Source organism: Microchirus variegatus (genome assembly GCF_963457635.1).
Source record: "Microchirus variegatus genome assembly, chromosome: 4".
Taxonomy (NCBI): Eukaryota; Metazoa; Chordata; class Actinopteri; order Pleuronectiformes; family Soleidae; genus Microchirus; species Microchirus variegatus.
Window position 1 is genome coordinate 20,228,200 of NC_139805.1, and position 25,905 is coordinate 20,254,104.

General features: G+C 41.0%; 1 protein-coding gene across 5 annotated transcripts in view; it reads left to right on the forward strand.

The window, feature by feature from the left end:
• Nucleotides 1–15,853: 15,853 nt before the first annotated feature.
• Nucleotides 15,854–25,905, forward strand: part of tcf3b (transcription factor 3b) — a 29,838-nt gene continuing 19,786 nt past the window's right edge. For all 5 annotated transcript variants that reach the window (XM_083888711.1, XM_083888712.1, XM_083888714.1 and 2 more), the window contains exons 1-3: nt 15,854–16,078; nt 19,138–19,234; nt 21,479–21,551. In XM_083888711.1, coding sequence (XP_083744837.1) covers nt 19,160–19,234; nt 21,479–21,551 — 148 coding nt within the window. In that variant the 5' untranslated portion in view covers nt 15,854–16,078; nt 19,138–19,159. The remainder of the gene's footprint in view (nt 16,079–19,137; nt 19,235–21,478; nt 21,552–25,905) is intronic.

The window sequence follows — 25,905 nt, forward strand, 5'->3', positions numbered from 1 at the left end:
TGTTAGTGTGTGTGCGCTTCTGTGCATATGGAGGGGACACACACTCACATACAGGCATTAGTGGGAACCAAAGCAAATGAACATCACTGGCTTTGTTGTACAGGGAACCGGTGCGTTTACGTTAATATTCTGTATGACCCTGCTTTGGTCCTCACTAAAACCTAGAGCAGAGACTGTTGCTGAATTTTACACAATTTAAAACCTAATATTTGAACACAACACATGCCTTTTTATAATCATTCAAATCTGGTAAAGTGGTCAGTAACGAGTTTTCCTGTGAGATGACAAAGTTATTTTTCATCGTTTTACACGCACTTTAATGTTCAGACAGTGGATGGAAAGATGAGGCAAAGAAAGAAGGAAAGGTAGTGTGTTTATGCGTGTGTGTGTGTGTGTTGCATTGCTGGCTGGCAGGCTGGAGGGTCTCGGGAAGAGCTTGGATAAACAAACTTCATGTCTACCCCATCTGTTCACCAGCCTCTCTCATAACTACACATGTTCTCAGAGGATCCACGGTGATAATAGGTCCACAGTACCACAGAAGCAAAAAAAACAAAACAACAAAACACCCCCTCCACCTTATTGTAACTCATTGGACAGTGTGGCTTGTTTACTTCATGGCTCTCTCGGTGCAGATTTGCACAACTCTTGGTTTTCGTTTACTCTTGCCGCTCATTCTTAGGCATTGGCAATGTCTTACTGCAGTCTACCCGTTTGTTATTGCGTCTCCATTATGATAAAGATGGGGTTCATGATTGCACAGTGCGACTCCCACAGGTCTACCTGGTTTGTGATGTGTATGTGTAGAGGTACTCTGTATGGACCTCTTGATGAGGCAGGATATTGTCGCTGTCGAGACCTGTGAGCCTGATCTTAAACGTATATTTTGTTGGACCTCGTTTCCCCCTCCGAACGTCTTACGTTGCTTGTTGAGTAACCAAAGCTTTTTTTTCGTCCTCAGTCTTAGTTGAGTATAGACCAGAGATGTTAAAAATATGTCTATAATTTATCCAGAAGGGGCCTCCTCCTCACCAAGCCACACAGAGATGCCCCTCCTCTTGAATGCATATGCAGAAATGTGTGCAGAGTCATACAGACATTTACTTGAGTTTGCCGTCTCTCGCTTTTTGTTTCCTTGTGAACGATATAGAGGTTTTAGGATGTATAGATATTTTGTTCTGTCTACACTCAATTTTCTTAATAACCATTTGCTAATAGCTTTTTTTCTAGCAATTGTACATGGCTGTGTGTGTGTGTGTGTGTGTGTGTGTGTGTGTGTGTGTGTGTGTGTGTGTGTGTGTGTGTGTGTGTGTGTGCATGTCTGTCGACGGGTCGGGGATGGTATGGTGGGGTTATTTTTTTTGTTGCTGTGCCAGGGGGGTGGGGTAAACGGGTGCATGGGTGGGGTTATGGATCTAAAGCCTGATAGCACTGGAAATGGTGCTTTAGCTGAGAGAGCAAAAGTTTGCACTAACGTTCAATGTCCTTGTCCTGCTCCTGGAAGAAGGGCAGGTGACCTCAGAGAGACCTGTGAGTTTCCACAAGCACAGAGCTGTGTGGTTGCTACTCAACTGTCTCATTTAAAAGAAAAAAAAAAGAAGAACTCCATCCAACCCCCGCCATAGAAATAATCATGTACAGTGTATTAAAGAGTACACAGACGTCCAACAACAACAAATACCAAAGGAGAAACTAAATGGCTTGCACTCAAGTCATTGGGACATTTTAAAGCTACCAATCTAACGTTGGAGTCATAGTTTTACTGTTGAACCTTGAAGGCTCTTGAAAAGAGATTCTGGACACTAGAAATTGTGTGAAAACTGCAAATCCTATTTGCTTTTTATATATTTAAGAAAGAAAATAATTATTCCAAATATACAGCATTTAGGCACTTAGACAGTAGCAAAGCCTCTATGAAAACATTCAGAATCTATGAGTTGGTCCTGGTCTGAAAGCTGAGCTGTAACGTCTTTTTTTTTCAACTTACTTAAGAAACGGGACTTTATCCACGTTTGTTTCATGTTTGTGAGCTGATGAGTAAATCATTGGAAATGATAATGAAAAATATTGTGAACTCTTGTCACTTTGCTCGTCACTAAAAATGGGTGATTTCAGTTTTGATTTGTTTTGAATTGAAAACATTTGGTTTGAAATGTTCTCCAATTGAAGCAGACTGTGAGTCTGTGGCCTTGCCTGAGCAGCACTAAGCTTATTGTTTTGATGTATTTTGATTTCTTCTTCCTGACAGTTGTATTGTGCAGTGTGGGGCTGAGGCTCACTCCCACCAGGTGTGGACAGAGCAACACGATGAGCCTCCGTGTGCCTTAAGTGGGCAGGGACCGACAAAAGTCACACCACCTCCTTTTTTTAATCTTGGTCTTGTTTTCTACCCATATATTAAGACCAAATTGATCCCCCCCCCCCCCCAGATTGGATTTGTCTTGAAATTTATCATTTACCTGTCAAAGCTTTACTTGAATGAATCCATAATAACGTACTCGCCACTAAGATCAGAGCTGTGTCTTTATCACCTGGTGTGTCCTCAGCCTCAGCCCCAGACCAAGGTCACTCCAACTTCACTACAAATGTTTTACATTTGACCTTCATGAGGTTTTTTTTTTTCCCCTGTGTGGTTATCAAACTTTTTTTTTTTTTTTTTTGGTGAGTCCATCTATTATCTGGGAAGGCCGTAAAGCAAAGGAAACCAACAATTACAATAACAGTGATAACTGTAAATAATCAACAGCAGCCATTGTCGTTGCAGTGATTTGTGGCAGCAGGAGTTAGGACTGTTTGCTTTGCTTCATCATTTTTTTTACTGCACACCTGATTTTTCTTCTTCTTCTTCTCCGAGAGTGTGGTTTCCATCAGGCTCTTGATGCACACCAAGCTGAGTGCAGCATATGCAGTACGGCACCGTGCGCAGCATGGCTCTGGCACTCGCACAGACAGCCCTGGGTCCTTCAGAGAGGCGGGCTGTCGTCTGTTGGCCGCTCTCTGCAAAAGTGGGGGACAGTTTGCACTTGGAGTCTATCTCGGTCTCTAGGGTTTCAAAGGTTGGCACACGGGGAGCGGGATTAAATACGGACGGTTGGGAAAAGGCTGAGTGTTGTTTTCAGGGATGAGGTTGGAAACGCCAAGGTGATCGACTGTTTATTGAGCAATGGTTTCAGTGTTGGACCGCTAAGCTGGTAGAAACCCACAAGGCCCCCAGTGTGAAAAAAGGAGGGCAGACAAATTTCACATTGTAGAGAAGGAGAATGTCGCTTATCTCCTTTTGTCTTTACATAAGTACTTCTCAGGTGGAAAAAAAAAAAACACTGCTATGCATTGGTTTCAATGTCTGCTAAGTTTGTGGATACGTCTGATCACCAACCCTTTCTTGTTCATACCAATATTTAATATAATGGTTAAACACAGGAACGCCTGGCTCATTGTAAAAGTATACTTATGTATATCTCTGTCTTATATTGATCCAGTGGATTGTTTATTTGGAAAGAAGGACGCCAGTGAAGACTCAGTCTTATAAATCAAACTGAACATTTTTTATTTTTTTTTGGAAAGAAAGTGGGTTTGGAAGATCACAGGTTGTTGTTGTTGTTGTTGCACGTTTTCTCGCTTTCTTTCTGCTCTTTTCCTCCCTCTGGACTCAAAGTCTCCATTCTTTGCTGTCGACTGGCCTTCAATCAAAGATCACACTCCCTCAGCAGGAGAATCAGCAGGAGAGACGGAGAGGAGGAGGCACAGGGAGGAGGGGAGGGGGGGACGGACAAGGTCTGGAGGAAAGACCTATTTTCAGTTTTCAGCCACCTAAACCAATTTAAGGACACATTCCATAACTTTGTGTTTGGCAGGTGTAAAGGATGAGAGTTGGAGATGACATTTGACAGTTGGCTGCTTCAGTCAGTCCGTCTGTCTCGCCTCAATATTCCAAAAGGCCCCCAGTGTCCTGCTGTCTGACTGCCTTTTTTTTCCAGCTTCTGCGATTGTAACAAAAGCACTTTTTTGCGAAAAGGCCATCCTGAATTTTGTGTGCTTTTTATTTGGAAAGTTATCACTTTTATTATTCTTTTTGTTGTTTTGTTTTGTTTTGTTTTCTCGGTGCGGATGATTATTTAAATGCAAAAAAAGAAAGAGATAATATGATAATGAATATTAAAAAAGCAAAAAAAAGCTGAGTTTTTGGTATCTGGATGTCCTCATCTGGACATGAATACATCTCTGTTGTACCGCCACTACCTGGCGTATGCAGCAACTGCATACACACACACACAGTGGTAGTGTGAGGGTAAAGGACAGATCTCCCCTCAGCTGCTCCCTGCTTACTATCTCAGATCTTGTTTGGGCAAAAAAAGAAAAAAGGTCATTTGAGCTCATTTTGGGAGACTCATTTTCTTGACAAAAGAAAACCTGTATAACAGTTGCAAAGCTTTCTGAGAAGGCTCGCTGTGCTGAATGTTAAACATGCAGTGTTGTATCCACTGCAGAATCTCTCTGTGTCTGCAATAACGCTGTCTGTCTGTGCAGTTAAAGGTTGGATCTGGTATCCATGGAGAACTTGAATAAACACACATTGGATGAAATGGCCAAATGACCATCATGGACTTTTCACAAATCCCTTTTATTTTATTTGTATTTTTATTTTTATTTTTATTGGCCTTACCATCTATGTCAAAGCAAAATTATTGCAGTAGAGTGGACAAATAATATTGATCATAATAAACATGAAATAAAGCTATAGTTCAGTAAATGGTTTGACTTGGGAGAGAAAGAAATAGGCTACTATTTATGATAGATTGCTTTGTAACTGTGAGTATTACACGTAATTATTTCCAGAGGGTTTTTTTGTTTTGTTTTTTTTTTGGTTTTTTTTCCTGATGTACATTTTACAAAAATGGGATGCGTCCCATTTCTCATAGCTAGAAAATGTAAGTGTAAATGCACAAGGAGGCACATTTAAGCAGAAAACTGTTGCTCCACTTCTCTTCTGGTGGGACACAAGTGCATCCCAAAAAGATATTTTAAAAAAACCTGCTGTGAATTCACTAATTGAAAGGCGTTACAGCCACAAAGTGCAACATCATCATCGGGCTTTTGAGGCGACAGAGCGCAGCAGCCATTTTCTTTCCTTCATGTGGTTCAGTGTGGATTCACTATTCGAGTAACCCTTTCTTCCTCATCGCAAAGTTTTTTTCTGTTCTCAGTGTAGCAGTATGCCGGTCCATATCTATTGGAAGCTGCAGGGAGAAAATGTAGGTGATTTAATTTTTCTCTTTTTTTTCTTTTATTTTGAAAATTTGCACTTTTTGGTGACGAAAAATAAAATTGTATATGAGACCACTAAATCTACACCGTCTAACCATATAATTCCATTTTGTGTCATTGTTTTTGTTGTTCTGTTTTTTTTTTGTTTTTTTTTAATATATTCAAAAATGTCTGGCATCTGGTTGTCTGGTTTAAAGAATATAAAAAAAATCTTTCTATTAAAAAAAAAAAACAGTGGTTGCAAAGTTTTGTGTTGACAATTTTGTCTCTTATTCTACCTTAGAGGGGCATGCGTGTCATAAAATGTTGATTTATCAGATTATGGCGACATTCGGGCTTTGAGTCACAGCGATGGTTTCACATTTTTATTCACAGTTTATGTTGAAGTGTAGTTCCTCGTGGATCTGTGTTCTGGTTTGTGCAGGATCGCACCCTCAAATGACCTTGCAACCTTGAGTCTGTAGGGAGGAGGGGACTACGCTGTCCCTACTTTTTTTAAAATTTGGATTGCAGTACCTGTTTTAAACTCTAGTCGCTATTATTTTACATAATAGTGACTAATAGACGTCTTAACATGAAGGAGAGAAGTAGTTGCGCTTCAGGTGATCTTAAAGGAGACTGAAAATGTGATGTTTAATTCCCAAAAAAATTTTTTTATCGAAGTCAAGGCACTCACAGATGGTTTTAAAGTTATTATTTTATTTATTTTTAGGGATTAAGGAACACAAAAAACCAATGCGTTTTAAAAGTTCATGTGTTCATCTGCTATAGTGTGTATGTGCAGTTCTCTCTAGCAACCAGAAGGTGGCAGTATTATCACTGCTATGATGATTTTAGGGGCGACCAAGTACTGTCACACAACACTTCACAGTCTCTCTCTCTCTCTCTAACTTGTATTAACTCTTAAAGTCACTCACTGGTTTGCATCTACGCTTTAATTCACATCACGTAGTGCACTTTACCACATACAGTCCATACACTTTGTGTGTGTGTGGGTGTGTTTTTTTTTTCTTAATGCATCACAAGCATCGTAATGAAGACATTTACTTTCACGTGTGGAGTGTAAGGCCTTGTGCCACGGTGTAAATCTACCAAGTTGATGCCACTAATGTTGTTTTATTTCTTTTATTTTTGTTCCCAGAGGTCCAGATTGCAACCCCTGGCTTGTCGTCAGCCCGTCCTCCTTGTTTTTCCTCTGTCCATCCCCCTGGGGTGATCCTGTGGGGGTGACAGAGGTCATAGAACAGCTCATTAACCCCACCCCGACAGCCCACACATTGCTGCAGTCCTCAGTCCCTCGCTCTACACACACACACACACTCTATAATGCTCCACTAATAGCAGTTAAGTCGACTTAAGCCCACTCCTTGAGCAGTTTGCTCTCAGGCCTTGGACATGTATGTGTCTTGCATGTGGACTCCATCTTAACATGTTTTCATCGTGAATGTGACGCGCCCCCAAAAGTGCATTATCTCTATATGAAAAATGTTCTGCTTTTTTTCCGCCTCTGAAATGAAACCACATTTAAACTTTTATTGCGCCACATATCCACACATATTAAAGTAGTATGAGATGATGCTTGATTCGGTTTGGTTGAACCTGTTGGCCAGATGTCTCTGGGCCTCCAGTCATTAATTGTTGTGTTTGTGAGGCATCTAAAAACACAGTGGGATATGGTGTTATTTTCCATGTTCAGACATCATTGTTGCAGTCAAAACATATTGGATAAGAGGAGCAGCAGCACCTCAGGGGCTGGGAGATGCCTGGGAGCTGTTGTCTGTTGTCTCTGGTGGTATTATTCCCTCAGTCTGTGCATGTTTGTGTGTGTGTGTGTGCATGCACACACCGTGTTTCTGTTCTGTTCTGTCTACATGCTTATGCGCAAAAGGTGTATGTGTGTGTTTTTATTTTTTTTATAATCGTACACTTCTGTGCACGCCGTCGTCATTAAGGGCTGGCGGTAAATGAGGCTCTAACTGCCCTCACAATGAGCCAATGTAATGTAAAGAAAACAATGACACACGCACACTAGCCTCATTTTCGGCAGCACACACACACACACACCTTTCTCTGGGGATATAAAATGCCCCTGCCTCTGCACACCGTGGGACATGAGTTTCATCCAAACTAGCTGCCGTCCTCAATAAAGCCCCCACGTGAGCAGTCTCTGCAGTATAGATTTCCACTTCCTCTCCGGGTATATTTTGTTCAGATCAGGTGTTTAAACTGCTCAATATGACAATAATTAGGCAGCACAGAAGACGTGTTCTTTCTTATGTTGATAAGGGACGTTGACCTTTAACCCCTGCGCCCCTGTAGTCCCCCCCCCCCCCTCCTCCTTTGCAGTACACCCGTCCCATATGCCCTCGGCCAACTGCCCCCCCTTCTTCTTCCTCTTCTTCTTCTTCTTCTATGTCCAGCTCCCATCAGGAAGGATAGAGGGTGGATTGGACAGGCTTGGAGCTTTGCCTCTGGCCATCTCTCCTCCTCCCCAGAGAACAGAGGACTGAGGTGCCTTTAAACCACTGCGGCAAAAAAAACCCTACCAAAACCCTGCAGTCATTAATATGCAAAAATGCAAATGAGTAGGTAATTAAGAGCTGGAGCTCTCTGGAGGCTCTTTGATTGCTAATGAATTCTAATCTACAAAGAAAAGGGGGGAGGGGAGGAGAAAAAGAGATGAAAGAAATAAAGAAAACAACGAGGATGGAGAGAGAGAAAAAGAGGAGCTTCAATTCACGCTTTGTAATATCCATAAGTTTTCATATCAGATTTGTTTTTTTTTTATATCTGCGAGCCATAATGTGAATTATTACCTCAGGTTTTTTTTTTATTTTTTAATACAGTTACTCAATGATACATGTGCACGTCAGGCACATTGGGAGGAATATGAATGTTTAATAAACGAACCACAAAACACATTTCTATCAAGTTAGGAGACGGTATCCCCCCCCCCCCCCCCCCAGATTAGAGGACAAACAGCCATGGAAACACGATAACACGAGTGGCATGAATATCGTCGGCGAGGCGATCTCCTCTGTTATGACACAGTGCAGCAATTGTGCAAATATTGCTAATTAGAGGAGAAGATGACAGGCGCAGCAGACACTTCTGACCAGTGGCTAGCAGAGAAAATAAGAGGGTCAGATATCTCAACAGAGTGTTTCTTTGCTGCCGTGGCAGCTGTGCGCTGAATTAAAGGAGATGTCATTTCATCACTTCTGTGAGCCATAACACATCCCCACTTCCACTCTAACTCATTCACTCTCTCACTCACACACACACACACGTATGCACACATTGCTGTTATTGTTGTTGCAGTGCTCCCACTACATCAACAATCTCTGCTTCCCTCCCCCACACAGGCTCACATCTATCTCCCTTTCACTCCCCCCCCCCCCCCCCCCACGTCCTGGGCAGCACTGACATGCCTACTTCAATTGATTTAGAGTCAATTCAGCTTCTGATCTGATTGTTATCATGTGACTTTTTGCACACCTCCCCCTCAATATATGACTAGTCTATTATTTCCAGATTGGGAGAGAGATTTTTTTTTTTTTTTTACTTGGCACTATGTGTGTCTGCTGGCTTCACTCTCTGTTTCTTCAGATCTCTCACCTTCCTATTAATCTCTGAGACACCAGTACCACCTCCAAAATCATCCACCACTGCCGCCTCTACCTGTGAGTTCCCCCCACTCCCCCGGCTTGCCCTCGGCTTTGTAAACAGGAATCTGGTGTTTTTGTTCACTGTACCTGAAGCGTGGGTGGCAGAAACAGGGGCACCCATGCAACTGCACAATAATGGGAATCCAAGATGGCAGGGAGGGGTCCCATAAAAATCACCAGCGAGAGAACAGAGGAAGGCGGCACATACACAGGAAAGCCATTGTGAAATGAGAGCAGACACAGGATTGTTGATTTAGTTTTTCCTTTAGTAAATAGATTGTTGATTTGCTTTGTTGTTTGTCTGTCTGTGTTGGATCCTGTGTAGAGAAGTGTAGTGTCTGGGAGGATTAATGTCATGGACAATCCCTCAAACTCATTTTCTTTCTCACTATGGAGCTCTGTGGGATTTACAGATTCGGGATAAGGGAGGCAGACTTTGTGTTTTCTGCTGCTGCTGCTGCTGCTGCTGCTGATGATGATGATGGTAGTGGTCCCATTTCCGATGTGAAGTTTATATCAGGGTTTATTGTGTTCTTTTTAAAAGTGGTCTGTTTTGAAGTTACACCGCCCTCACTCATGTTTTCCAACGGCTATCTCTGAAAGACTACGGCAGCGTAACCTTGTGGATTATGTCCTATTTAAATCACCCTCTCGCTCTCTCTCTCTCTGCTCGGCACATGTTTTATTGTTGTCGAACACGTTGGAAGTCGGTGTGAGTTTGGGCTGTGATAGAGGGAAGAAGCTCGACTTGACGAGAGTCAGTTTATCATGAGCACAGAGAGCACAACAGATAGATAGATTCCCCGTGTCTCCTCCCCTTCAGCACAGATAGACTAGGAGCATGGGCACTCAGCCAACACTATCAATCTATCCGCTCCTACCCCCAGCCTCTAACTCTTATTGGAGGACAGCTTCCAAAGGGGCAAGGAAGCATGAATCATAGCCCGGCTATGAGAAGCTGTTATGCCTCTAAATACACGTGTTGTGTGTCTGAAAATCACTTCGTTTTTCTGTCGTCCATTAACGACAGACTCGGCGGTGATGGTCACAGACCTGGAACAAAGTTGGAGCGTTTAGTGCGGCCGAGGCTGTTCACAGAGAGGGATTGTTGGTCTTGGCCTAGTTTTCTTGTCTGATCAGAAACCTGTGCACCTCTGCCCTTCCCCCACACCCAAACCTAAGCCTCTACAATTACAGGCTGTGAGGGGCTCAGTATGGAGCGAGGTGAGCAGCTTGCCTCGCCAGTGAGCTTTGTGTGCGTTATGCCTATACTGTATTTCTGCGGGCTTATCGTGGTGTGTGATATAACCTGGCGACGTGGTTTTGGCTTGCATGACTGGTCTCGTATGAGCAGAGCAGGACGACGCCGGGGTGATGAGCGTGTGCAGTATGCGATGTGAGGAAGTTGACAACAAACACTGAGCCCAGCTTTGAGGCGCTTTCTGATGGAGATTATAAATTGCTAGAATCAAAGGTGTCATTGGTCTATACTCTGATGCCCCCCCCCCCTTTAATGTTTTTTTTTTATTTAGTCTTCAAAGCATAAAGGATTAAAAAAAAAAAAATCCAAAGTGGACCATGAAATGAGAACATATGATTACACCTTATTACACCCTGTTGTTCCCCATGTGTGTCGATTCAGAATACGTGTACATGGATAAATATTCCATTACATATGCACAAATATATGACTGATTAGCACTAATGTGTCAAACATATGCTAATTCTCCGTGTGCATCTGTGGTTAATTACAGATATGAAGTCAGGAATGGCTCAGAGGAATCACAGAGGGGCGTGTGTGACAGCGTCCCTCCCCACTCGGCCTTTAACTGTCCATTGTGCCGTCAGTGTATACGTGGAGATTATAGATGACATGTTTGTGTTTTTATGTCAGGGCCCAGCTCTGGAGGGGGTTCCTATGTGGCACATTAACCATGTGAGAGCTGGGATAATGAACGTCATTTGAAATCATTTTAACATAAAAAAATTTAGCTTTTAGTTTTTTTTTTTCACAGGTGAGTGTGACATCAGTGACTTTAAAATAAAAAATTATTATTAGTTTTGTCAAGTACTACAGGGTTCCTATGCAGCATGGAAAAATATGGAATTTAATTTGAATAATTTCCAGGTCTGGATAAGTATGCAAAAAGGGGAAAAAGTATGGAAAAACGTTTCTAAAATTAAATATATTAATACAAATGAAAACAAGTTACTAACACAACATAGCCTACCTGTAGATCAGGGGTGTCAAACTCATTTTCACTGAGGGCCACATCAGAATAATGGTTACCATGAAAGGGTCAGATGTAACTGTCATACAGAATAAATGTCACTAAATATAATGTAAAATAAAGGTTACTACGCCATAACATATTTAGCAATATTATTGCTAAATAACTTTCTGTATTTATTACTTATTCAATTTCACTCGTCGCATGATGCATATACAATGATACACTGCGATCTAGTGGTGGTGCCAACACTTTGTGGGTAACACAATCGCCATGCATTATGGGAAATGTAGAATATGGTAAACGCACGCTGTAAAGCAGCATAGACCTATTTTAACACAGATTTTTAAGACCTAATTAATCACTCGCGGGCCACATATAATGACGCGGCGGGCCACATCTGGCCCCCGGGCCTTGAGTTTGACACATGTGCTGTAGATGATATGAAACTAATCAAGCTAGCTGGAGAATGGTGTCGAGTTACCATGGTTACCGTTACTGACTGCGATTCTCATTTATTTATTATTTTCCACGCGTGTCGCCGAACCAGCCACCGATTGTCGGCCGCGATAGTGTCACGGGTCGATGCAAGTTTTCCGAGGGCTGGCTTAATGAAAAATTAGTGAAGGATTTTAAAACCAGATGGACCAATGGACATCTATTGTGGTCAAGAAGGGGACCGGCCTAGAAAAACAAAAAGTGGGGAAAAAAATACAATATCATACTTATACTTAATAATAATATTGATGATGCCTAAATTAATGTATTAATATCAAAAACAGACATACAAACAAGCGTATTTATTATTGAATGTTGTATATGATATTTAGAGATTTAATAATGGGATAATAATGACTAAATGTCTTAATGTGGGCCATGTTTTCATTATAACATGAGTTTAAGTGGGGGGCCGCATGTAATTGATTGGGGGGCCGCATGTGGCCCCCAGGCCGCCAGTTTTTGAGACCCCTGCTTTACATAATAAACATCTAACAATTGGTATTCAGGTGTTTAATATTGACGGAAAAAGCCTCAGAGAAGTCTGGGAATTTGAGTCTGGAAAAGTATGGAATTTTGAAATGGAGAATGTGTAGGAACTCTGAATATATGACATGGCAAAGACTTGATCACAATCACATATTTTCAAATCTGTTTGTTATAAAAATGTTACTTTTCATTTAAGCATTTGCTGGTGACGACGCACGGTGAATATTTCCCTCCACTTAAAACCGCGGTTTTTCAAACATGGCGGCCTCTGTAGAGCTGATGTACAGAAATAAAAATAAGTATAATGAAGTATTGATTTAAATGTGTTAGCCATAATTGCAGACATTGTACTTATTTTTTCCAAATATAAAATTGAACATAGTTTACCCTTGGCTACAATGTAAAAAAAAATATAGCTGTGATAATATTAATATCGTACACACACACACACACACACACACACACACACACACACACACACACACACACACACACACACACACACACACACACACACACACACACACACACACACACACACACACACACACACACACACACACACACACACACACAGAGAGTCTGGGCCTATAACCTGTTGTTACCATCAGATGTCCTCAATGTTCATCAGGTCCCTCTCTCTCTCTCTATCTCTATATATATGTTTTTTAATTATTATTCTTTTTCTTCCGCCCCCTCCCTCTCTTCTTCCTGGCTGCCCTTGTACATGCTCTCCATGTCAGACCCAGCTGTTACTACAAACTACTTGGAGGGCTTACAAGCCTCATTGCTAATACTGACAGAAGCACTATTCTTACTCAAGGCCTAACGTCGACTGGAAAAAAAAGCGAGGAATATGGGGAGATTTTCTCTGCCTCGCAAGAAATTCATTTTCCCAAGCAGATGCTTCCATCTGTTCAAATCTAATCTTTTGATTAATACATTCCTCGATGAAAGGACGCCAAATAGGTATTAGATAAATAACTCAAGATGCCCTTTCTTTGGTGCTTATTGAGTATGTTTCTGTCTCCCTTTGATGCTATGGCTGTCCTTTAATTTGGTGTGCATGTGTGAGTACCTGTGCACGTCTGCATATGTGAGCACGCACATGGTATGTTTGTGGAGGTATTTATGGCCCATATGTGCATTTGTTCCGAGCAGTAACCCCATTACATTCCTAAGACGGTCTATGACACTAATTAATGTTCTGTGCCGAGGCTTTTCCTTTACCCCCGGGGACACCCGATGGATTATTTACCTATATGTCCTATTGACAGCAATCCCCCCCCCCCCCCCATCCATTTGGTAACCTCAATGCAAACAGACAGTTTGAGGCATTAGGGGTGTGTGACAACAAAAGCAGCCACGCAGAGTTTGCTCATGAGCATCCTCCAGAGACACTCCAGTCACTGTCGCCTTTGTTGAAAAGGCACATAACTGCGCTTTTGATGTTAAAGACATATTTTCGTGTTGTTGTTGTTGTTTTTTAAAAATGTTGCGTTTCTCTGCGTCGTCGCGTGTAGAGCACATGCACATATGTACATTTGCAGAGGCTGTAGACACACACAGGAAACAAAGAAATGAGTCAACTGAACTTTCTTTTCTTTCTTCTTCTGCGACAAGTTTTCTTGTCCTCGGGTTACAGACGACAGCTGTCGAACACCTACAAACACTTTCTAGTGGAGTGCGTTTATTGTGTGGGTTCGTGTGACACAAGTCATGCAGGTATGAGCTGTGCATGTGGAATAGAGGGAGAAAACACAACAAACACATAAGGGGGGGGGGGGCGCCTATGAATTAGATCATCATCATCATAATCATCATTTACAGAGATTTAGAAGCAGCTTGTTTTAAATGTGCGCCTGCTTCTCGTGTTCTGGAAACAGCATTTTTTCATTATAGATACACATTTCCGTTGATCATCTGGTATGGTATATATGCCCACTCTGTCTGAACTGTTTTCTCTGAACTAACCCCCCCCCCCCTCTTCATCCTCCTCCTCCTCCTCACCCCACCCCCCACTCACTCTGTGATCCTATACACTCCACTCTGCTCTGGAGCAGGCAGTTACAAGCGGTTCCTAGGGGTGTGTTGGTTTGACGTTTGCCTCCTCATTCACAAAAGAGAACGTGGCCGAGCGGAAATGGGTGATTGATAACAGATTTGGACGGGAAGTTATTTGGAAAAAAAATAATATGGAATCTAATATCATTGTGATCTAACCCCAGTCAATTGATTTGACTTTAGTGATCCTACACTGGGGGGAAATTACTTTTGTTTTACAGCAGCAGTAAAATAAAGATAAAAATAAGAATATTATTAAAAACATAAGGCTGGACTGCTGTGTGGAAAAAAAAGAGAAGCAGCCCAAGAATGTGTTTGGCACATTCAGTTTTCAATTTCACAGGCAAATCATTTAATTGATAAGTTAATGAATCAAAGGTTATTTTTTAAATGTAGCCATAGCTTTCAGCTGAATAGACTATTTCATTTTTGAACCTGACCATGCTTTTTTGCATGCATGACTGCAAAAGTGACGTAGATACTTTTTTTTGTCGCCATTTGTTGACAAAACTGATTTCACAGTGTGATGGCAACAGAAAAACAACACCTTTGTACTAGTGATTGCCATAAGACTGAATGTATGGCACAATAGAAACTTCATTACTCCTTATTTTAAACAATGAAAACTACGTATTCTTCTTATTATTGTGATTATTATGATACAACACAACCAACTCTGAGCTGTGTCCCAGCAGTACTTTCAGCTTCCCCCGTTGATGCCACCTCTACATGCTGGTCCTTTGATAATTTGATGGTATCCTGTGGACCTGGAGCTGCTTAGCTATTCAAATTGCAATTGCAATACTATTTAAAATAAAATTAAAATAAATATATCCCTGTCTTTTCCCTCATCATAAAGTAGCTACATGTAAATAATTATAATAATAATGCATTTAGCACATTACATGCTAGATAAACAGCAAGTGATACACATATATTTTTCACTATGCATCGCCTACATTTTCTGAAAAGTCCTGGCTGACTTTAGATTGACAGTTTTTGCTGTCGTACTGAAAACAAAATGATCAAAACCGTGGCCTGAGGCAGTAAAATGCGGACAAGCGGACACAGCAACCACAGTAATAAAATGATGTCAGCGGGCATGTTGGAGCCCCCTTCCGCCAGCCTCCCTGAGCACACAGGGAAAGTGAGCGTCAGGAAAAAGGGGAGACATTTTTTTTATTTACAACACGTGATTGGTTGACGTTGCTGTCAGTCAACCGAGCGCGCGTTCCCATTGGCCGAACCCCTTCGCATTTATCGTGCCATCTCGTCGAGCTGCTGCTGTGTAATCGCAGGTAACTTTCTTTCGGTAGCCTTCCGCCGAGCGACCTAGTTCGCGCAGCTCTCTGGCATTTTTAACGATTTGCAGACACAACGCGGTAAACCGAGCTCCGGGGTGACACTTACCGTGGTTTTCGACCGCTTTAAGGCGTAAAAGCCGCGTCCCTTTCTCCGTCAAAACAGCCCTTCTCTCATAGGCGTTTGAAATCGGACACCGCTGGCGTTGGGGCCCTCGCATTTGTGCGGAGGGATACGTTGTTGCGTCTGACAATGTGGACGGAGGTGGTGAAGATGTCTACGAGAGAAGAATGAAATCATCTCAGTTGTAACAACAAAAAAAGGGGAGACGCGACATTAGTTGCTATAATAGATTTGTTTGCACACAGACTTGTTACGTTGAAGCAAACACGTGGGCGCTGCGTGAAAAGCGGGCTTTACCGGGACAAAAGGAAGACGTCCACTGTGCTCCAGTGCGTTTCATGCACTGAGATCGAAATTCTCTTGAAGTTTTATGTTTTTTTCCCCCTCGCGAGTCTCTTTTCTTTTCACTGTTGGATATCAGACACTCGGAGAGGAGAGGTAAAAGCACACTCTTTCACTTCATGTTTCGGGCAAACTTGCATGATTTGGTTGGCTGTCATTGACACCCATTTCGACGCCTGCGATTTTCGAAAGTTTTTTTTTCTCTTTTTTCGGGGGGGAATGTGTGGTTAAAGCGGGGGATGTTAAGTTTTTGTCTGGGTTTGAGGTAGCTAGCTAAGTGTGTGATGGTCTCCCTGTCGACCACGGAGGAGATGAGGAAATTACTCCTTTGTTCTGCAAAAAAAAACAGACACTCTACTAACGTTAAGTGTTACTCCTGCTTTTTAACAACGAGCATTATTTTGCTTTTCCTCCCCCCCGCCGTTTCTGGCTATAAGCTATTAACATGAAATCTTTACGTTGTGTTACGTTGCCGAGCATTTTAGCTAAACTTTCTGTTGTTAGCTTAGGCGTATTTTTTTCCACACAAGCCGTAAACAAACTTCCCATAATAGTTTTTATGAAAAAACACACAATTTGCCAGTAGAAGTAGCCCTTTAAACGTCCCTCTGTGTCAGTGTCTGGCCACCAGCTAGACTTTATTTTATTACACATTTGGCAGGAAATTCCAGCTGCTCCCACCCCCACCGTCTCCACCACTGAACTCCCTCATAATGCTCCACTTGAACCCTAATGTGTGGAAGAAAGAGCTCGGTATTTGTTGCATTAACTTTGGAGCATTGCGCTTTATTATTATTACCACATTTACCGTTACACTTGTGCTGTTTTCACTGGAGAGAGAATAAAACACACACACACACACACTAGATAGAGGGGGAAGATGTACATGTTTTTCTTGGTTGTGTGTGTGTGTATTTTTATTTATTTATTATCATTATTATTATTATTTGTTATCATAGTCGAAAAATAAATGGTGAATGGGTTTAGTTGTCAGAATAATTTGGCTCGGCTCACCCTGGATGTGGCCTAGCTTTACATGATCAAATAATGCTCTGCTCACATCCTTTGGTGCTCCTACATGTTTATTGTCATTGTTATAAACCGCTTTAGCCAGAGTGGTTATCATCATCATCATTATTATTATTATATATAGTAGTGTGCCTGGCACAGGACATTAACATCCGCTCCTATTGGGTAGTGTTGAATCAACAGTTGAATATTTTCTGTTAAGTGTGGCATCCTCTTGTTTTTATTCCAGTTGTAACAGCACGGATATAAACATTTCTTCCTCATCTGTAAACATCTGAAATTTGGTTTTAACGACAAAATAGTGGCAGCCTGATTTGTGTGTGTGTGTGTGTGTGTTTTTTTTTTTTATCGCATTTTAATAAACATTGCATGTATTCCTAAGTGGAAAACACTAAACGTGGCCCACTTGTGTTTTGAGAAATCATGGTTTGAAAAAATTGAGACTAGTTCCAAACAAAATCCAAATTTGTTTTTATAAACTAAATTGGATCAATGTAATCAATTTTAAATGTTGAGGTTTTTGGTGAAGCTGTGTCGAGGTTTGTTTACAGCCTCATTGTGAAGAATGACCTGCCTTCTCTGCCTTGTGTGGGGTGACAAAGACCCCTAATCTGCTTGCTTCAAATATTGATCCAGCAATAGCTGAAGATGCCATTTTGTTACATTAAGCCCCCCTCCATGTGCTCCACTCCATTCACTTCCATGGGTCAATCTTATTTGGTAACATTAAGTTTATTTTAATGGAGTGTTTGACCCATTCAGTGCTCCACTGTCTGGCCTATCCAGAAGTTTTCCAAAAGCAGTGACAACCATGTTGTGAGCCTATTTACACATGGAGTGATGTGTTGACTGTGAGTCTACTTCCTTTCCTTGTCTCAAGGTTACATTAGTTATGCTCCCCAGAGTTGACTGGAGTTGGAGCTGCACTCTTTGTCTGTTTGACACAATCAAGAGAACAAAGTAATGGGGGTTGTTTTTCAAACATGTAGAAATAATAAAAACAAAAACAAAAAAATCTGTTAATCTAAATACTCTTGTTTTGCGTTAAAGTGGCTGTTTTTAATTTCTTGACATGAATCCACACATTCTGATTTCCCTTTTGTTAATCTCATGAAACATGTTGTATATTTTAAGACCTCCATCTTTTTTTGTTTTCTTTATTTGCATCAATTAATGATAGTTCTGTGTTACAAAAGAGGCAGTAAAAGCACACCACCTGTTGGTGTCCAAGTGCCTCTGTTTCTCGAATCACTCCCCTTACCACTCTTTCCCTGTGAGGCTTGCAGAACCACTGCTCAGCATCAGAGCGCGGCCTTAGGCTTGTGTTGGAATGCAAAACACAGGGTAAATCCGGTCTTCATGCTCACTGTGTCATTTGACAAGGTTCTTTCTGAGTTGACATATGGTAATTTGGTAATGACGTGTTTACATATAGTCATTAGCTCCGTCTTTCACCCCTATTTCCTTGGGCTAACAATAGTCCTAATTATGTCTGTAATTGTAAATGTAATTCATTCTCTTTTATGTTGCAATGATCGACATATGGTTGTGTTATTCGCCATGGTTTGCGTAAAAATGAAAGACAGTTCTTTCAGTTATTTGGTACTGATTTGACTAAAGGCAATGTATTCGTCATTTCATGGCAGTGTCGTTTGAAGTGCTTGGAAGGGAAGGCAGTGTCTTTGAGAATTAGCAGTTTTTAGTAGACCTACCTAAACCGTATGTTGTCTCTTTTCTCTTATTTGACCGTATTTTCAGGGTGGTAGGACTTCAAGCTTTATGTTTTGACCAGCTCATCCTCAGTTCATTTGGTTGCACTCACCAAATATGCAATATTTTTCTTTGACTTGGATACACATGTTTTGTAAATTATTGCGAGCATTAATTCAGTGCAATGGCACCAAGGGAGTTGCTTTTATTTTTGAGAAAAATGCACTGGTTGCTTATGGGAAACTAACGTGCTACATATGAGAATTTTCTAAAGGACTTGTGATATTAGCAAAGCTAGAGTAGTTTGAATCATTCATTTCCATCATCCTCCTTGTTCTTTTTTGAGAACTACATGTAACTTCTCTTTGTGCTTGCTAGTGCCATTAAAATCCTGTATCTGCAAATTTCTCTCGTAGGGATTATTAGAGACTGAAGGGTATGAACGAACAGCAGCCAAGAATGGCTGCAGTGGAAACTGACAAGGAACTCAACGACCTCCTGGATTTCAGTGCGGTAAGAGAGCGGGAGAGTAGTCTTGGGTGGTTTTGGGTGGCAGTGGTAGGTGGGTGGCACTGGGAGAAACAAGCTAAAGAGTGCGATACAGGTCTGGAAAGAGATGGAGGTCTGAATGAGAGAAGTGGGTGGAAAGGTGTGTGGAAAAGGAAGCTTACTTTTATCAAAATCTGTGACAAGTCACTTCAATATATTGCTATCCCTCATTCTCAGCGCGCAGTGCTAGTACTAATTCAAAGCATGGCAAGTAAAATGTTGCTTCAACTCAGGGTGAACGTTGAAAACGATGCAGATTTCAAATATAGGTTCCTCAGTTAAGTAGGTGATGGAGAGCGACGTCAACGAGGATGTGTATCCATAATGTAATGAAATGGCCCCCACTGTCAAATGTAAACAGAGAATCTGGATTGACTGTAGGAGATGGTGGAATTAATTTCACCTTTGTCAGTCTTGTTTACAGTTTCTGTTGGGGGTGATAATGTGATGCGTGATCTGTGTTGAGCAAACAGCCTCTACATCGCTTCTTGTCATATTTTTAGTCTTAAGGAAAGCATTTTCACAGAGATGCTTTCAGCGTGAACCCCCCCAGACATTACCTACAAAGTGGATAGAGGTGTTCTGTTCACCTTTTATTTACCAGTGTCTCACTTTGCCCTGAAGCCTTGTGTTGAGCTTTACGCTAACATAAACAGCGCAAACGCCCAATGGTGCCGTTTTAGGTTGTTTTTTTCCCCCTCCAAAATAAAACCAACAGTTGAAAGAGCTAAATTGCCATCGCTGGAAAATGATTAAACATCATGCACAACAGGTAGGACTGACAGTAGAAGGGTAGACATTCTGGGCTATTACAGAGTTCAGTATGACATGCAAGTTGATGCCAATACATATATTTTATTTCTTTTACTTGTCTTTGTGTTGGAGACAAAGGAATGTTCATTATAAATATAACTGAACTGTTAAATTCCTTGAGCCCTATACACAAACACTGTAAATTTCCATGTTCAGCCATGCAAATGTGTGAAATACCCAATTAATAATGGCTTCAGTTACACGAATAACAGTGTTGGCGCAGTTTCTATTTAATACTTATGTAGTTAGACTTTTTTGGTATACAACGTACATAGCCCAGATAAACATCTGTCTTCAGCAAATGTTATATTATTTTATATTTATTATATTAATACATCTGTTCATCCCTAGTCTTTATACTAGAACCCAGCAGGACTCACTTTATTTTTAGTGCCTTTTTGAAATGCAATGATGCGCATTGTTGGTCGAGCTCTGCGATAATGACGTGTTTGAATTAGAGTAGTCGTGTTCTCCATCACATTATTGGTATTCACATGAAAATTTACTCCAGAAAGAGGAGGACATTTTTTTTTTGTTGTGAAGGGGGTTTGTGGGTGGTTCTCAGCACACATTTTGGGTTTGCGTTAGAAAAGCTCCAATTGACCAGCTGCCAGTTTGAATCAGCAGATGTTTCGTGACAATATGACATTCATAATATGGGTAAAGAACCGTCAAACACCGTACCAACACATTTCCGTCTCTTTGTTTATTTGCTCGATAGTCGCAGAAAGGCTCGTTAGACTGGACGTTGAATAAAGCAAATTATCTTTGAGAGGTCTGTGACCAAATGTAGTGGAAAAAGGATGTTTTTCGTATTTGTTTTTTGGACCTCGTCTTTTCTTCTTTCTTTTTTTGTAGATCATAGTAATTGCAGTGTGTGTCATGGTGTTCTAGTAACTAGAAAGTGTGCTTTGTACAGTAGAAGTAGTCACTGAAACGATACCACACCACAGACATTTAGGCCACACTGTAGCCGCATGGTAAAGCCCACAGTAGCGTCTCCCTTTGAAGGCCGTGCCCCCATCATCTGCAGTTTAAGTACTCTATATGTCTGGTTTCACGTGTCCCAGATATCTAAAGGTTTAGCTTCAGTATGCTATTTAATATATTTCATATAAAATTAAGCAACTATATGTTTTTATAATCTGGTATTTTGCTAATTAGGACTTGAATGCTTATATCTCGATAGTCTTAACTAGCTGTTTGTATGTAACATTTTTGGAATAGGTATTATTTATTTTCAACCAATGTAAAACTGAAGAGTCTTTATGACACAAAGCAGCCCACTACTAAACAACACATGTATGTGATGTCATTTATGGTGGAAATAGGATGTGTGAAGTGTGCCACCCTTTGATTTATTGCTCACAGCATATTTCCTCCTCTGTCTTATAGATGTTTGCACCTCCAGTAGCCAATGGAAAGAACAGAACAATGACACTTGGAAGCACTCAGTTTAGTGGATCAGGTAAGTTTTTCATCTACATACGAGTCATGCATATTTGTTGTCAGTACCAAGTCACTTAAAATTTTTGCTTTGATTTGATTGTTTTGATGACCTGCGTCATATACAACATAAACGGCTGTTTTGTTTTATCAGAAGGAGGAAAATTAATCGGCCAAATATACGGGCCACAAAAGTGTATTTATAAAAATGGGCACCATAGGGAAAAATCCATATCGATCGACATACTGTGCTTGATGAAATGGTTGTGTTGGCACTACTATGTTTACAAGAGGTTGAGTAGTAAAAAACATATGCCTATTAAGCAATGTCTGCACTAGTTTTAGTTTTGTTTATATTGTGATTTCTCAATTGTTATCTTTGTAGAAAACTTTGAGACTACTACTTTTGGCCTTTTAACTGACCTGAATCTAGCATTGACACAATCTTGAGAAAATGGGAACATCAATTATTTTTCAAAGAAGTTAATTTGACTTTTAACGTTAAGACTAGCTGCCCTTTAAACCCCTCCAGCACCTGACGCTTTTGAGCACGCTTTTCTCTCTTCCTGAATGTTATTAGTAAGTTGTGTGACTTCGGTTCCTGTCACCCTGCCAACCTGGCGTGTGAAATCGAGTCACACTCCCCAGTGTTCCCCAGAGTGAGAACTTGGCCACTGAGGAACAAAGACAAAAAAGGAGGCTTATGGACTTGAAACAACTCCCCCACCCTGAAGTGTAAAACACTCCTCCCCCAACACGACACAGGGCTCTTACCCCCACTGATCTGCAGGAAATGGCTCGAGTCCGAGACAATGTCCCTCACCCCCAGCTCACAGCCTCTTAAACTGGCCCAGCATGCAGTGAGTGGCCAGAGTGGAAGAGAGAGCTTGTTGAATAGGGATCAGCCTGTGGAAGGCAGGATTCTGTTTGTTTCTATTACAGCAGGCAATTACTAAGCAGTGAGGAGTTAATTCCTTCCCCCTCCCTTCCTCACGTCCCAAAGTGTGGCCCTTGGTCATTGACACCCATTTTAATGTAATACTTCAAGCTGTCACATTTAACTTAAGAAGATCCGCAGGTATCCTCTAATAGCACCTGGTAGCCAAAAAATGCTAATATCCGTGAATTCAAACCCAGGACTTTCTCATAGACTCATGCTATAAGACATGTGGTATAGAGTGTATGTTTTATGAAGAAATTGCATTATATACTAAAGGAAAAGATGATGCTAAAATTACATGATCAAAAGAACGTTTGTAGTTAAATTTTCACTGTGCCAAGGGGCCAGGAAATGTGTTTATTATAGAAGTGATTACCATCAAAGAACAATGTCCATCTATGACGTCACTTAGGCGGCTTGTATATTCAGGGACTCAGTAGCGCGGGAACGGCAGTGGGCAGCCCAGTGGACCACCAGACCACCTCTATTCATCAACACAAAAGTGCTCAGAGGGGTGCTAATTGCATTAAGCGTCTTTCTCCTGTCCTCAGTGGTGTGTGTTGGGAGGGGAGGGGAGAGGAGAGGAACGGAAAGAAGTGAGGGATGTTTGAGAAGTAGAGGAGGTTGAGTGTGATGAAGTGTGTGTGGTGTGAGCAGGCCATGCCCACAAGCCTTCAGGCAGGCGTCCCCTCTGTCACCTTTGCAGCTGCTGGCAACGTCTTCAACCCCCATCACACACGCACACAGCGCGTCGTGCTTGCTTCCCTGAAATCACAACAAACACAGTGAATTTGCACATGTGGTCACACCCGGTGGCTCGCTGATGAGGTTTTGATTTTTGCACTCTGGGTTTTTATACCTGTTAACATCTGCAGTGTTGTTGTGTACTGGATTTTTCAGTGTGTTTTTAGTTGTGGTAAAATAAAAAACCAAACAAAAACAAAACCCCTTAAGAAACAGGAAATCTCTGTGTCTTCTCTCTGTGAGTAAATGAGTTGTTTTCATAGCCTGCAGTCAGGAGAAGTGTTTGCCGGTCAAAAGATAAATATTTTTTCTTGAGCTCTGGTTGTGAGTCAGTGGGAGCACATTGACGGTAGCCATTTTGGAATGTGAGTCATATATGTCCAAAGAACCTGTTGTTTAAATGTTAACATTATGTCTTTTATTGTGTTGTGTTGCATATCTGTTTCTTGGGCACATTTTATTTTCAAAGTTTTGCTTTAAAAGTTGCCGTCTTAAAAAAACTAAATAAAAAAAACTTGAGTTGTAGGCTTCATGCAATAATTATTAACATTAATCAATTATGACCCTAAAAGGTGCAGATTTTGCAGTATCAGCAGATTAATCTTTTTAAATTTTTCCCATAGATTTTCACTTTTACACAATAATGAATCAATGAATGTTTGATGTGCATGTTCAACGCGTTCCTCCATTCCAGTCTAATACAGCAGCAGAGGTAAACACAGAGTGAAAAAAAAAGCTAATGATGATATTAAATGCATGTTAACCTAATGTCAACCTAACTTAACACTTAAGAGCAAACTTAAATTACCTGACATGAGGCACTTATTAAATTAATATTAATGAAAATCTTCCTCATGATGTCATGATTAAATCTTTGGTCCAACCCTAAGTGTGTCACTGTGCCCTAATGCTATAGTAAGTGGAACTATTAATCAAATCTTACTAATACTTTCATTCCAATTACAGATTTTCTGGTTTCTTGGCTTATTTTAGGACAGAAAACTAATTATATTTTGCTTCTTGGTCAAAACATTTTATTATGTTTTTTAACCATATCATGGACCGATTACTTGATAAAATGTAAAAAACAAAAGAAAAAAGGTAATCGATCAATAATTGTTGTAGATCTGGCCTTTGTTGGTTGGCCATTGTTAAAAGAAAGCATGGTTGTGTTCTATTTATTTAATCTTTATGAAACTCAAGGTAAATTTAAATCATGAGCTGAGACTTCATATTAACCACGTAGTGATAATTGCCATTTAGATTGTATACAAATGCAGTCACAATCCCGTGATGTGAATGTGGATCAGCACACGATGAAAGCATCTTAACACTCTGATCAGTATTGATCACTTAAATGACTTGGGAAAAGTAGATTCCAGTGTTTTTTGACTGTAAATGTTAAATTGTAAATTCAAACCCACAGTGTTTTTATTTAAGAGATTGGTTGAACTATTAAAACAGTTTTTGCAAAATATAATATGAACACTGCAACAACTTTAAGGTGTCAATAAGCAGTTTTGTAAGAGCACTTGAAGGTTGATCAACAGCAGTATACACTTTTTGTATCATTTTGGTTGCCTGTAGTGACTATCAAATTTGTGTTTTGTGATCCACATGAGAAGGAGAGGAACAACAGTAGGAAGATCCATCTTCTAACATAGTTGAGCGCTTCTAGACTGGCTGAGTGTCATGTCACCTCAGCAGCTCTCCACCTCGTTTTAATTGCCTCTGAGTTAATTACTCCAGTAAGTGTGAAACAATGTTGTCAGACTTCTCCTGCACAGCCGTGCTTTCACTCGATCCACTGCACCCCTGCTGGCCAAATGGAGGCGATATAGGCGGATGAGTGGTGCATTGAAAATAGCTGTGAAGATTGTGAACTTATTCTCCTAACTACTTGTTAGCATGTGAGGCCCACACAGTGCGTGCTAGTTTGTGTAATTTTTTGTGGTACCGGCTGTATTCATGATTAGTACATGTGAAAATACTATATTTATTGTTCATAAATTGAGATGGACATGTTTTTTTGTTTTTTGTTAAAATACATTAATTCATAGCTCAGCTAGAAGTAGACCTCATTGTTGATGTCTCTTCTCTGAAGTGGATTTTTTATCTCGCTCTTTTGGTGCTACTTCTCCTGGCACCGAGCATTGTCTAAAAGTGTCTTCATACGAAGTCTGTCATCTTTATTTAGCAGCAAGCCCATCGCCAGAGTCCCGTGCCATTGGACATGGTTGTTGGTGGTGCAGCACTGTATTGTTGCGGTGGCCTTTCAGCAGGGTTGATCTGACAGTGAGCGAGGCTGATCTTTTTGAGGTCCCCTTTCCTCCCTGCTTGCCTGATTCTCCATGCCACTGACATCAGCTCCATAGATCATGGCTGTCGCAGTGTGTGTAGGTGCTTGCACTGCTCTGTTAGTCTCATCACTCATTCTCACTCGTCAGCCGGGCTGATCTCGCCCAGACCCTTCTCGCTCCTGTTCCCCCCTCCCTATTTCTTTCTCTCTCCCCCTCCCTCCTCCCCTTGCTTTCTCCTTCCACTCGCTCATTGCTTTCTCACACACATTTTTTTAATTAGGCAAAAATCAAAGACGAAATATGAATATTCATAAGGAATCCGCATTAATATGCACAATTATGCAAATCAGCATGCAATTAAGCCTTGTGTCTCTAGAGAGCCTGGGTAGCAT